We start from the raw sequence: 14335 nt of genomic DNA on the forward strand, positions 1-14335 counted from the left end.
TGTTTTGCAGGTTGCTGATGGAGCACTCCGTTGCTTTGCCTCATTGGCAGACAGATTCACCCGACGTGGTATCGACCCTGCCCCTCTTGCCAAGCATGGCTTGATACAGGAGCTGTTGCAACGCCTACACCGTGTGGGGGAGTCTGGACACAATGTCTCCCTCACAAGTACCCCCGGTACAGCAAACATGGCCACAGAGTCCAAGTCCAGTCCCAGTATGTCCACCGTGATAAGCCTACTGTCTACCTTGTGTCGAGGATCTCCCGTCATCACCCATGACTTGCTGCGCTCAGAATTGCCGGAAGCAGTGGAAAGTGGACTGAGAGGGGATGAAAGGTGAGCAGGAAGTGAAAGTAGAGAGATCAGGATGTCAGAGTAGGGAAGAGATTGAGGTGTCAAAGGAGGGAGGAGATCAGAATGTCAGAGTAGGGAAGAGATTGAGGTGTCAAAGGAGGGAGGAGATCAGGATGTCAGAGTAGGGAAGAGATTGAGGTGTCAGAGGAGGGAGGAGATCAGGATGTCAGAGTAGGGAAGAGATTGAGGTGTCAAAGGAGGGAGGAGATCAGGATGTCAGAGTAGGGAAGAGATTGAGGTGTCAAAGGAGGGAGGAGATCAGGATGTCAGAGGAGACAGTTGGACTGAGATCAGTGTGTCAGAAGAGCTAGATAGGGGGCAGGTGAAATGCAGGTGTCAGAGGAGGGAGTTAAGGGTGTCAGAGGAGGGAGATAGTGGTGAGATCAGGGTGTGACAGGTGGGGAGGACGTCAGATCAGGACATCAGAGGATGGATGAGGGAGACATGGAGTGAAGGGCGACATGTCCTGACCTCAGTCTCAACGGTCATTATCTGCTACATGCCATGTAGTGCGTAAATCCTGGCAACTGCTGGACACACATCAATCATGGAGTGGTCCTGAAGATATTAATATAAGTTGTTCACTGTTCGCGAGGGGTCCGTGGGCTCATGTACCCTCGAGGTGTGTTTATGTTCTGTTTGAAGCCTTTCTATTGAATCTCCATTTTGCAGACAACACAAGGTAAACAGATTTAGAGTTATCTCCCTGCCATCGATTTTCAATTACAAAACATCGGTAATATCCGTGCTTCATGCATGATTCAATGGTAGTTGAGGCAAAGAAGTACTATCGTGAGGCACCAGAAGAGTTTGGAATTCCCAGTGGTGTACATTGAACATATACATAGTGTGTAAGCAGGGTACATTGAAAATAATAGAATAACGCTTAGCAAATCAGAAAGTGACATGTGTGAGGTAAGATAATAATCTATGTATACCTCCTGCTGACTGCCATTTGGTAGAATGTGTTCAGATCAATGATTTTACACCCAGTTATTCAAAGCCTACTGGATATGGCTGCAATACTGCTGCTGTGCCGATAAAGTTGAACTCACTCACTCACTCACTCACTCATTCAAAGCCTACTGTGGGAAGGAATGACTTTCTTGAATTATTAATTTGATGAGTCATTGTATGGATGAACTATTGCCGATATGACCTACCACCGCAGCTCACTGTGTCACAGTGACAAGACAATAGCAGATATAATGCTGTATATATTTGGCTATATATATAGGTACAACACATGTCAGTGGATCAGCCACAACAGAACAGCTGCAATGCTCTGTTTATTTTGTTGCATGTCTGCACAGTCGATCTTCATTCTTAGCTCCCTTGAAAGTATACACTGTAAGCTGTGTGTGCGTCATTAGGTTAACAGGCACATTACCGTCCCTTCAGAATAGGTACAAATTCATTGCTAGATAAATAGACTCATGTTTCAAAGAAGTGACTTTCCAAAGGAGACACCACAAGTGTTTTTATATGACAAGGTACCAATGAATTAATGCTTTCTGTGGCTTTGCTCCAAGTCCATGCCTAAAACCAAACTCTTTGTTTGTGGATTAATTCCAAGCAGTTCTGGAAATAGTGGGTGGCAGGTACACCGAGACTGCAGGCGTTCTTCCACCAACCTCCAGAAAACCATAGGTTGTTTCTGACTAGGCGTGCCATCCTATGAATGATTAATCATGCTCATCTGCCCTTACTTTCTCTGCTATTGATTTAAGTCCTGTCAGTGATCAATGATGTCAGGCTCAGTGTTTGTTTACATATTAAGCTATAGTGAGTTCTTCATCTAATGAATCAAATAATGTTAAATTGATGAAATTCAGTGTCTGCATCAGGAAAGGATAACCATGGAGAGTCCATTGTGAACCTGTCTCTTGCAGAGAACATCTTCAGGTACACGCTGACGGTTTTAAGTTGTAGGTTACATTGAGGTGAAATTGCATTTGCATTCTTATTCTGATGCTATTTTTTTAGCCTATGGGTCACAAAACTTGTGTAGAGAAAGGAGTGAGAGGGTAGGAGGTGGTGTATAGACTGGGAAAGCAGTTAAAGGGTAGGAGGTGGTGTGGAGACTGGGAAAGCAGTGAGAGGGTAGGAGGTGGTGTATAGACTGGGAAAGCAGTGAGAGGGTAGGAGGTGGTGTAGAGACTGGGAAAGCAGTGAAAGGGTAGGAGGTGGTGTATAGACTGGGAAAGCAGTGAGAGGATAGGAGGTGGTGTATAGACTGGGAAAGCAGTGAGAGGGTAGGAGGTGGTGTAGAGACTGGGAAAGCAGTGAGAGGGTAGGAGGTGGTGTATAGACTGGGAAAGCAGTGAGAGGGTAGGAGGTGGCATAGAGACTGGGAAAGCAGTGAGAGGGTAGGAGGTGGTGTATAGACTGGGAAAGCAGTGAGAGGGTAGGAGGTGGTGTAGAGACTGGAAAAGCAGTGAGAGGGTAGGAGGTGGCGTAGAGACTGGGAAAGCAGTGAGAGGGTAGGAGGTGGTGTATAGACTGGGAAAGCAGTGAGAGGATAGGAGGTGGTGTATAGACTGGGAAAGCAGTGAGAGGGTAGGAGGTGGTGTAGAGACTGGGAAAGCAGTGAGAGGGTAGGAGGTGGTGTATAGACTGGGAAAGCAGTGAGAGGGTAGGAGGTGGCATAGAGACTGGGAAAGCAGTGAGAGGGTAGGAGGTGGTGTATAGACTGGGAAAGCAGTGAGAGGGTAGGAGGTGGTGTAGAGACTGGAAAAGCAGTGAGAGGGTAGGAGGTGGCGTAGAGACTGGGAAAGCAGTGAGAGGGTAGGAGGTGGTGTAGAGACTGGGAAAGCAGTGAGAGGGTAGGAGGTGGTGTATAGACTGGGAAAGCAGTGAGAGGGTAGGAGGTGGTGTAGAGACTGGGAAAGCAGTGAGAGGGTAGGAGGTGGTGTATAGACTGGGAAAGCAGTGAGAGGGTAGGAGGTGGCGTAGAGACTGGGAAAGCAGTGAGAGGGTAGGAGGTGGTGTATAGACTGGGAAAGCAGTGAGAGGGTAGGAGGTGGTGTATAGACTGGAAAAGCAGTGAGAGGGTAGGAGGTGGCGTAGAGACTGGGAAAGCAGTGAGAGGGTAGGAGGTGGTGTAGAGACTGGGAAAGCAGTTAGAGGGTAGGAGGTGGTGTATAGACTGGGAAAGCAGTGAGAGGGTAGGAGGTGGTGTAGAGACTGGAAAAGCAGTGAAACAGTAGGAGGTGGGGTAGAGACTGGGAAAGCAGTGAGAGGGTAGGAGGTGGTGTAGAGGCTGGGAAAGCAGTGAAAGGGTAGGAGGTGAGGTAGAGACTGGGAAAGCAGTGAAAGGGTAGGAGGTGGTGTAGAGACTGGGAAAGCAGTGAAAGGGTAGGAGGTGGTGTATAGACTGGGAAAGCAGTGAGAGGGTAGGAGGTGGTGTATAGACTGGGAAAGCAGTGAAACAGTAGGAGGTGGCGTAGAGACTGGGAAAGCAGTGAAAGGGTAGGAGGTGGTGTAGAGGCTGGGAAAGCAGTGAAAGGGTAGGAGGTGGTGTATAGACTGGGAAAGCAGTGAGAGGGTAGGAGGTGGTGTATAGACTGGGAAAGCAGTGAGAGGGTAGGAGGTGGTGTATAGACTGGGAAAGCAGTGAGAGGGTAGGAGGTGGTGTATAGACTGGGAAAGCAGTGAGAGGGTAGGAGGTGGTGTATAGACTGGGAAAGCAGTGAGAGGGTAGGAGGTGGTGTATAGACTGGAAAAGCAGTGAGAGGGTAGGAGGTAGCGTAGAGACTGGGAAAGCAGTGAAAGGGTGGGAGGTGGTGTAGAGGCTGGGAAAGCAGTGGAAGGGTAGGAGGTGGCGTAGAGACTGGGAAAGCAGTGAAAGGGTAGGAGGTGGTGTATAGACTAGGAAAGCAGTGAGAGGGTAGGAGGTGGAGTAGAGACTGGGAAAGCAGTGAAAAGGTAGGAGGTGGTGTAGAGACTGGGAAAGCAGTGAAAGGGTAGGAGGTGGTGTATAGACTGGGAAAGCAGTGAGAGGGTAGGAGGTGGTGTATATACTGGGAAAGCAGTGAGAGGGTAGGAGGTGGTGTATAGACTGGGAAAGCAGTGAAACAGTAGGAGGTGGTGTATAGACTGGGAAAGCAGTGAAAGGGTAGGAGGTGGTGTATAGACTGGGAAAGCAGTGAGAGGGTTGGAGGTGGTGTAGAGACTGGAAAAGCAGTGAAACAGTAGGAGGTGGCGTAGAGACTGGGAAAGCAGTGAAAGGGTAGGAGGTGGTGTATAGACTGGGAAAGCAGTGAAAGGGTAGGAGGTGGTGTAGAGACTGGGAAAGCAGTGAGAGGGTAGGAGGTGGTGTAGAGACTGGGAAAGCAGTGAGAGGGTAGGAGGTGGTGTATAGACTGGGAAAGCAGTGAGAGGGTAGGAGGTGGTGTATATACTGGGAAAGCAGTGAGAGGGGTAGGAGGTGGTGTATAGACTGGGAAAGCAGTGAGAGGGTAGGAGGTGGTGTATATACTGGGAAAGCAGTGAGAGGGTAGGAGGTGGTGTATAGACTGGGAAAGCAGTGAAACAGTAGGAGGTGGTGTATAGACTGGGAAAGCAGTGAAAGGGTAGGAGGTGGTGTATAGACTGGGAAAGCAGTGAGAGGGTAGGAGGTGGTGTATAGACTGGGAAAGCAGTGAGAGGGTAGGAGGTGGTGTATAGACTGGGAAAGCAGTGAGAGGGTAGGAGGTGGTGTAGAGACTGGAAAAGCAGTGAAACAGTAGGAGGTGGCGTAGAGACTGGGAAAGCAGTGAAAGGGTAGGAGGTGGTGTAGAGGCTGGGAAAGCAGTGAAAGGGTAGGAGGTGGTGTAGAGACTGGGAAAGCAGTGAGAGGGTAGGAGGTGGTGTATAGACTGGGAAAGCAGTGAAACAGTAGGAGGTGGTGTATAGACTGGGAAAGCAGTGAGAGGGTAGGAGGTGGTGTATAGACTAGGAAAGCAGTGAGAGGGTAGGAGGTAGCGTAGAGACTGGGAAAGTAGTGAGAGGGTAGGAGGTGGTGTAGAGACTGGGAAAGCAGTTAGAGGGTAGGAGGTGGTGTAGAGACTGGGAAAGCAGTGAGAGGGTAGGAGGTGGTGTATAGACTGGAAAAGCAGTGAGAGGGTAGGAGGTAGCGTAGAGACTGGGAAAGCAGTGAAAGGGTAGGAGGTGGTGTAGAGGCTGGGAAAGCAGTGGAAGGGTAGGAGGTGGCGTAGAGACTGGGAAAGCAGTGAAAGGGTAGGAGGTGGTGTATAGACTAGGAAAGCAGTGAGAGGGTAGGAGGTGGAGTAGAGACTGGGAAAGCAGTGAGAGGGTAGGAGGTGGTGCTAGTAAATGTCACAGGCTATAACTAAGATGCATGGTCTGTAAGTGTCAGCATCACCTTCAAAACATGTCCATGCAGGAAGCCGACTTGCTATCACAATGAAAGACTGTTCCAATGTTCTCTTTTGCCTTGTGATTAGTAGAGTCAGTATTTTCTTGCTGTTCATAAAATACAGAATAGTACCATTTATCTGGAATTATCTGCAGACATTTTAAATGATTTATTAATTTGATCTGCAAATATGTTGTAGATGCTGCCTGGACACAATGAGGTTGGTGGACCTGTTGCTGGTGCTTCTGTTTGAGGGAAGGAAGGCGCTGCCCAAGACTGGCGTATGTAGCATAACTAGTCGCCTGCCAGGGCTGAGACGTACTGACAGTGCAGGGGAGAGGTCACATCGGCAGCTTATTGACTGTATACGCAGCAAAGACACAGATGCTCTCATAGATGCTATAGATAATGGTAAGATTAAAGGACATTTTTTATTTAAGGTATGACTCTGGGACAAGAATCAAGATAAGTTTGTGTTGAGTGCTACCCTCCCTGGCAACTGCCTGTGTGGTGTAGTGGTTACAGCATCCGCCAGGAGAGCAGAAGGATTCAAGTTTGACCCTGTCCCTGTCATAACTGAAAACAATAATATGTGGTACTTGTTGGTCGCTGCCTGATGTACAGTTAACATGCTCCATCAACATATATGATACTATGTGTACACGGTGGTGATGCAGTTGGTTTAAGTATGTTTATAGCCCAGTGTCACTGATCTCAGCATTTTAATCTTCAGGTTTTGAAGTCAACTTCATGGATGATGTTGGTCAGACTCTACTCAACTGGGCCTCTGCATTCGGAACCCAAGAAATGGTGTGTGTCTCATAGATTTTAGAAAACGTTCATCAGTGATGTTGCTTTTAAGGGCTCTGTAATTGTGCATTATTTAGTTGCATGCAATTGTTTAAAATTTTATGTAATTCTATTGCCCCTGTGTGTTGATCTGGGTGTTGACTGCTTGTGTTGTCTGTGTTCAGGTGGAGTTCCTGTGTGAACGAGGAGCTGATGTCAACCGAGGACTGCGTTCCTCATCTCTCCACTATGCTGCCTGTTTCGGCAGACCACAGATTGTAAAAGTATGATCACTATCTCATCCATTCATTCAGGGTTGGGTAAAGTCTATTTATGTGTGACCTGTTTCATTAGTCATGCTCTGATCACTGGATTATTTGACCCAGACTTATTACATACCTATAGGTCATGATGTAGCTATTGAGGTATGTTCACATTTTGGAACCTCCGCACTTTATTGCTTGTCATAACAGGCGACTAGATTAGAAACATGGAGGGATGAAACTGTATACTCTCACCATGGTATGGTACGTATTGCAGTACGAGGCCTTCGGTTCACATTTTGCCACGTCACGTGACAAACTTTACCCCTCGATGTAATATGTTCTCAGTAAATTCAGTGTTCATGTTCAACTTGATACTGATTCATAAGAAAATTAGGAAATAATTTTTTTATGTATGGGATAATATTTTGCAATTTTGTAAATATTCAACACGTCTTCAGTACAAATGATATATTTACATAATGTAGAGATACAGAAGGTATAACACAACCGGACAAATATTTTTATTTGAAATAGCTCCAAAAGGAAGCCAGGTACTGATGTCTTGCTGACTTGTAGATCGAAGTAGGTGACATTTAAGGCAGTTCTGAACTTACTTCTGGGAAAATGGTGGCCGTCTAGGAATGCATAGACTTGGACAACATGATTCTATTTCTAGACATTTTAGAAAAGGTATAACAATTTTTATGAAATGACGATACAAAAACCGAAGATAATTTTTTATTCCATTACGGTATACAGAACCAAAGGCCAAATACTGCTGTATACCATTTCACCCCTAGAAACATGTTGGAATTGCAGGTTTGATTTGGTATCTAGCACGAAAAGCTGCTTACAAGAGGGAAGTTAATCTACAGCATGATTCGCATGGCTTATGGAGTGTAAACGTGCTATGTTGATGTAGGTAATTGTAGTCCTCAAAATATGAAATACTTATGCTGATATGTTGCTAATTAAGGCATTAAGCATACACAATTTCCTTCTTGTCTTGTAGACACTATTGCGGTATGGAGCCAATCCTGACCTGCGTGATGAAGACAGCAAGACCCCACTAGACAAAGCTCGTGAGAGAGGGGATGAGGGTCACAGGGAGGTCATCCAGATCCTACAGTCTCCAGGTGAGTCAATATCACTTTGACTGGAGTCCAGGTTGTAACTGTACTTTGTACTTAAAGTTTCCAGGGTGTGCTACAACCATCCATGGTTTTACTACAAGCATCCATCCATCCATGTACTACAAGTTTCCAAGGTGTAGTTCATCTTGGTGTAGTTTAGCATGTACTTGTGAGTTTACTCCATCTGTACTGCAGACTGTACTGTGGTGTGTACTCCAGATTGTAATCTCTTTCATTATTCCAGTTGTACTTCACAATGATGTCTAGATTGTACTCTAGTTGTTCCCAAGGTTTTAGTTCTTGGGATATAATGATAATGTAAGCTTGCCCATGATTCCCGGGCTATGCTGGGCTGGTGATAAATTTTTTACTTACCTTACCATAGGTCTATAGCATATTACCTCAAGCTTCGCTTAACAGAAGATCTGACGGAGATGAATTGCATTCAAACTTGAATGGCTACCTCGCAATCACGACATCAGGATACGGAAGTATCTGGATCTCCTCACTGCACATGCGCGTCGATTCCTCGAAAACTTCACTTTTACTTCAAGCGTCGTCTGAGACAGACGGTTGTGGATTGCTAAGATGTTTTTCTTGATCGAATGAAGTCGTAACTTTTTCGATACTTACTTGTTTATTTCCAAGAGTTTTGAAGTTGCTGTTGTGTATGACACATTTTTGTCAGATTTGCAAGAGTCGTAAATCCGGCAAGGATCCCCACTCTGTTTGTCCGGATTGTGCGGTGGTACCCTGCTCCTTATCTCAGAGGTGCTCTGTTTGTGCGGACCTCTCTCCACAAGACTTCAAGACCTATTTAGCAGTCGTCAAAAAGAGAAGGTCCCAACAACTTAGGAAGATGTCCAGATCCCCGGCGTCATCGGCGGGCTCTAGACTGTCTCTTCCCGGATCGCCGGAGAATCTACCATCGGACATCGCTTAGTCTCTTTTGGGAACGCCTGCTCTTCTGGGGACGTGTCAGAGGCCTGAGCCGTTGCAGGCGCCGAGGTCTGGCGCAGCGCCTGCTCCGTCATCTAATCAGCTTTAAGTGCCTGCGCCTATGCCTATGCCGTTGCCTTTGACCCAGGCAGGGGGTTGGGTTGATGTGACGAGGTCAGATGCCCTTGCTCATCCTGAAGTACAGAGGATTCTTAGGGCATTACTGGTGCCTACCCCCAGATTGGCTGATTGGCTCAACTCAGCTTGGATCAGACTTTGTAGCATCGGCGCAGGGCAAGGACAGTGGTCGTGCGCCTGCGCCAGTGCTTAGTGGCGCATCCCAAGCCAGACCTACTGTGAGCAGACCGTCGTCTGGATCGGAGATGTTTGCTTTTGGTAACGCCAACAATGTGCCTTGGGATAGGAGACGTTCAGAGGTTTCTGGTGGTAGGAGATTGTGATCTAGGAGCCCTCGCAGTAGTTCATCGAGTGCTTGCAGACGCCGACCCTCAACGTCTAGATCGCCGGAGCGCCGTGGTAGAACAACCTGGAATTAGAGGCGGTAATTCGGGCCTTAGGTCATAGGGTCACTTCTGCGTCACTCCAATGTGCTGAAGGTCCCGGGGTAGAATAGGCCTTCAGCAACCCATGCTTGCCATAAAAGGTAGATCTGGCTATCGTAGGCACAGAGATAGACGGTCTAGGTCTACATCAGGATCACCGCGGCCTAGGCAGTCATCCTTCAGGAGGCGTACGCCGGAGCGTAAGTCTACTGTGTCGTGGACGGCAGTCAAAGAAAAGTGCTTTTCCCCTGACTACGAGGAGGATCCAACACAGCTTGAGGAGGATGAGGGATCATACTTGCCTTTATCTGCTGTTTTCAATTGGATTGCCGATAGGCTCCTGGACTGTCCTACCTCGGGTGTTGACCATGACAAGGCTATTAGGATGGATCCGGGAACTGTTGATCCCACCTCGCCCGATGGTAGCAGATGCTATTTCCTCGCTCAACGAGGACTTCGCAAAGTTGTTGCTGAATGCAACCATAAGGGCGCCTAAGGTTGAAAAACGGGATTATAAGATTCATGGATTGGATTTTGCTGATTCGGGTGAAGGACTGGACGAGGCTATCAAGAGGCAGGGTAAAATCCTGTATGACTTGTTAGGCCATATCAGGACTGCGTTGGCCATGACCACAGTGGTTCGCAGGTCTGGATTCCTAGACGCTTGCTCGTGGCAGGAGGATTTAAAGTGAAAGCTGATTAGGGCACCTTTCTCTTCCCCAGTGCTCTTCGGGGACGCTATACCGGAGGTATATAAAGAGCATGCCGACCTCAGGAATACGGAGGTCTCTTTGTCGGCTTTTGAGGCGCTATCTTCTGCCTTTCGTGGCAGATCGAGATTGCAAGAAAGGGGCAGAAGGCGCTACATCCCGAGGAGGGAATCAGTCAGATCAGCCTTTTCCAGGGGTTGAGACCAGAGATTTGCGTCCTTGGAACGCCGCAGACCAGCTGACACCAACAGGGACTCTTCCGCCACTCCGGGCAGAGGGAGACACAAGCATCCCTTTTCAAGACGTTGAGGGCGTTACCTGTCACAACTGGCACCTCCCATCCGGCGCACAGAAAGTTTCTCAGGTTTGTGTTCAGGGGTCACCATTACCAGTGGCGAATCCTGCCGTTTGGCATATCTATGGCCCTGTGGTTATCCACCAGGATCACGACTCCCATCACACGCTATCTGCATCTACGGCAGATAGAGTTCGATCCGAACATCAACGACTGTCTCCTCAATCAAGGTGAACCTCAGTTGCTACACAGACATCTGGACTTTGCCATTTGTCTGCTGGAGCAGCTGGGGTGGCTGCTAAACATGGAGAAGTCGCAGTTGCAACCTACCCAGGAGCTAGTATTCATCGGGGGCCTCTTCCAGACGCAGCTCAGGGGATGTCTAATGCTGCGTCCACTACAATGCTTCATCCTTCCTGACAGACATCTACTACTTCCGGTCCATCTCCACAAGTACTTGCGGTGGTGGACGATCCAGTCGAATGTCTGCGAAGGAGCGAATTCATGCAGGATCACGAACTGTTCGTGGACGCGTCGCTCCAAGGATGGGGGGCGCACTTAGGCGACCAGACCACCTCGGGGCTGTGGTCCGACGTGGAGGCAGGTTGGCACATCAACAACCTGGAATTAGAGGCGGTAATTCGGGCCTTAGGTCATAGGGTACCACTTCTGCGTCACTCCAATGTGCTGAGACCCGTGAAGGTCCCGGGGTAGAATAGGCCTTCAGCAACCCATGCTTGCCATAAAAGGTAGATCTGGCTATCGTAGGCACAGAGATAGACGGTCTAGGTCTACATCAGGATCACCGCGGCCTAGGCAGTCATCCTTCAGGAGGCGTACGCCGGAGCGTAAGTCTACTGTGTCGTGGACGGCAGTCAAAGAAAAGTGCTTTTCCCCTGACTACGAGGAGGATCCAACACAGCTTGAGGAGGATGAGGGATCATACTTGCCTTTATCTGCTGTTTTCAATTGGATTGCCGATAGGCTCCTGGACTGTCCTACCTCGGGTGTTGACCATGACAAGGCTATTAGGATGGATCCGGGAACTGTTGATCCCACCTCGCCCGATGGTAGCAGATGCTATTTCCTCGCTCAACGAGGACTTCGCAAAGTTGTTGCTGAATGCAACCATAAGGGCGCCTAAGGTTGAAAAACGGGATTATAAGATTCATGGATTGGATTTTGCTGATTCGGGTGAAGGACTGGACGAGGCTATCAAGAGGCAGGGTAAAGTCCTGTATGACTTGTTAGGCCATATCAGGACTGCGTTGGCCATGACCACAGTGGTTCGCAGGTCTGGATTCCTAGACGCTTGCTCGTGGCAGGAGGATTTAAAGTGAAAGCTGATTAGGGCACCTTTCTCTTCCCCAGTGCTCTTCGGGGACGCTATACCGGAGGTATATAAAGAGCATGCCGACCTCAGGAATACGGAGGTCTCTTTGTCGGCTTTTGAGGCGCTATCTTCTGCCTTTCGTGGCAGATCGAGATTGCAAGAAAGGGGCAGAAGGCGCTACATCCCGAGGAGGGAATCAGTCAGATCAGCCTTTTCCAGGGGTTGAGACCAGAGATTTGCGTCCTTGGAACGCCGCAGACCAGCTGACACCAACAGGGACTCTTCCGCCACTCCGGGCAGAGGGAGACACAAGCATCCCTTTTCAAGACGTTGAGGGCGTTACCTGTCACAACTGGCACCTCCCATCCGGCGCACAGAAAGTTTCTCAGGTTTGTGTTCAGGGGTCACCATTACCAGTGGCGAATCCTGCCGTTTGGCATATCTATGGCCCTGTGGTTATCCACCAGGATCACGACTCCCATCACACGCTATCTGCATCTACGGCAGATAGAGTTCGATCCGAACATCAACGACTGTCTCCTCAATCAAGGTGATCCTCAGTTGCTACACAGACATCTGGACTTTGCCATTTGTCTGCTGGAGCAGCTGGGGTGGCTGCTAAACATGGAGAAGTCGCAGTTGCAACCTACCCAGGAGCTAGTATTCATCGGGGGCCTCTTCCAGACGCAGCTCAGGGGATGTCTAATGCTGCGTCCACTACAATGCTTCATCCTTCCTGACAGACATCTACTACTTCCGGTCCATCTCCACAAGTACTTGCGGTGGTGGACGATCCAGTCGAATGTCTGCGAAGGAGCGAATTCATGCAGGATCACGAACTGTTCGTGGACGCGTCGCTCCAAGGATGGGGGGCGACCAGACCACCTCGGGGCTGTGGTCCGACGTGGAGGCAGGTTGGCACATCAACAACCTGGAATTAGAGGCGGTAATTCGGGCCTTAGGTCATAGGGTACCACTTCTGCGTCACTCCAATGTGCTGAGACCCGTGAAGGTCCCGGGGTAGAATAGGCCTTCAGCAACCCATGCTTGCCATAAAAGGTGACTATGCTTGTCGTAAGAGGCGACTAACGGGATCGGGTGGTCAGACTAGCTGACTTGGTTGACACATGTCATTGGTTCCCCATTGCGCAGATCGATGCTCATGTTGTTGATCACTGGATTGTCTGGTCCAGACTCGATTATTCACAGACCGTCGCCATATAGCTAGAATATTGCTAAGTGCGACGTAAAACTAAACTCACTCACTCACTCACTCCAATGTGCTGATCATATCAGCCAACTCGACTGTGGTATGGCTGATCTGGAAGCAGGGTACGACAAGATCCAGGTCCTTGCTAGATCAGATGTTCCTACTGGCCAACATGTTGGATGCAAACAACATCGAGATAAGAGCCCGACACATTCCGGGTTGCAGGAATGTGTTAACTGATGCACTCTCTCGTCCAGGAAAGCCGTCTCCAACCGAGTGGATGCTCCACCCGGAGATGTTCCATCTCATATGCAGAGAGCACGGACGTCCACTAATAGATCTCTTTGCCACAAAGTTCAACACACAACTCCCGGTTTATGTGTCTCCAGTACCAGACCCAGCAGCGTGGGCGACCGATGCTCTATCCCTGTCATGGGAGGGGTTAGACGCTTACGCCTTCCCACCCCCTGTGTTGATGCCAGCGGTAGTGGCGAAGCTCAAATTGACAGTGAAGGCCAACCAGGATGTGGTTTCCGGAGTTATGCCATCTCACAAGAGGAAGCCCGTTTCAGCTTCCAGAGTGGGACCGTCTGTTGTGCCATCCTCACAGTCGCCTGCTGCATCCGGACCCAGGGTGGTTTCAACTGTGCGCTTGGTCCATTTGCAAAGGATGTTAAAAGCCAAGGGTTATTCATCGCAAGTGGCAAAGATTATTGCCAAGGCGCATAGACCTTCTACCAGATCACTTTATGATGATAAGTGGTCTACCTATAAGAGTTTTTCACCTAGAAGTCACAGGATCCTCTTACAGCATCGCCCCAATTTATAGCTGAGTTTTTACGATTCTTGTGCTGCTCGAAGAGACTCAGAGGAAGTACTGTACTGGCTGTGAGAGGTGACAGAAGGGTCTCTAAGATCCCGGAATTGGTGGCGATGTTGAAAGCGTTTAAGCTGGAGGACCAGAAAGTCAAGTTTCTCCCTCCAGCTTGGGACTTGAATGTCGTACTCCAACATTTGAGAGGTTGGCCGTATGAACCCTTGGAGTCTACATCCTTTGAACTGCTCACTAGAAAAACAGTTTTCTTACTGGCCTTAGGTACGGCAGCTAGGGTCAGTGAGATACACGCCCTGGACGTGACTAGAGTCCGCTTTGAACAGACCGGACAGGTTATAGCACACCTAGGACTTTTATGGGATTTCCTGGCTAAAAACCAGCTGCCAGGCCAGCCGGACAGGTTGTTTTCTATCCCGCCTATTTCATCTATAGTCAGGCCGAAGGATAGAGCGGAACTTTTACTGTGTCCAGTCCGGGCGTTGAAGCTGTACATTAGGAAGTCCGCACCGTGTCGAGGTACTAGGAAGAGGTTGTTCCTACCAGTCTCGA

At 48.8% G+C, this 14335-nt stretch overlaps 1 protein-coding gene across 2 annotated transcripts in view; it reads left to right on the top strand.

The window, feature by feature from the left end:
- LOC137295098 (E3 ubiquitin-protein ligase HECTD1-like) overlaps positions 1-14335 on the top strand; it is a 75490-nt gene that overhangs the window by 18919 nt on the left and 42236 nt on the right. For both annotated transcript variants that reach the window (XM_067826387.1, XM_067826388.1), the window contains exons 4-8: positions 11-336; positions 5913-6124; positions 6447-6523; positions 6688-6786; positions 7781-7904. In XM_067826387.1, coding sequence (XP_067682488.1) covers positions 11-336; positions 5913-6124; positions 6447-6523; positions 6688-6786; positions 7781-7904 — 838 coding nt within the window. The remainder of the gene's footprint in view (positions 1-10; positions 337-5912; positions 6125-6446; positions 6524-6687; positions 6787-7780; positions 7905-14335) is intronic.

The sequence above is a fragment of the Haliotis asinina genome, chromosome 8 (genome assembly GCF_037392515.1).
Source record: "Haliotis asinina isolate JCU_RB_2024 chromosome 8, JCU_Hal_asi_v2, whole genome shotgun sequence".
Taxonomy (NCBI): domain Eukaryota; kingdom Metazoa; phylum Mollusca; class Gastropoda; order Lepetellida; family Haliotidae; genus Haliotis; species Haliotis asinina.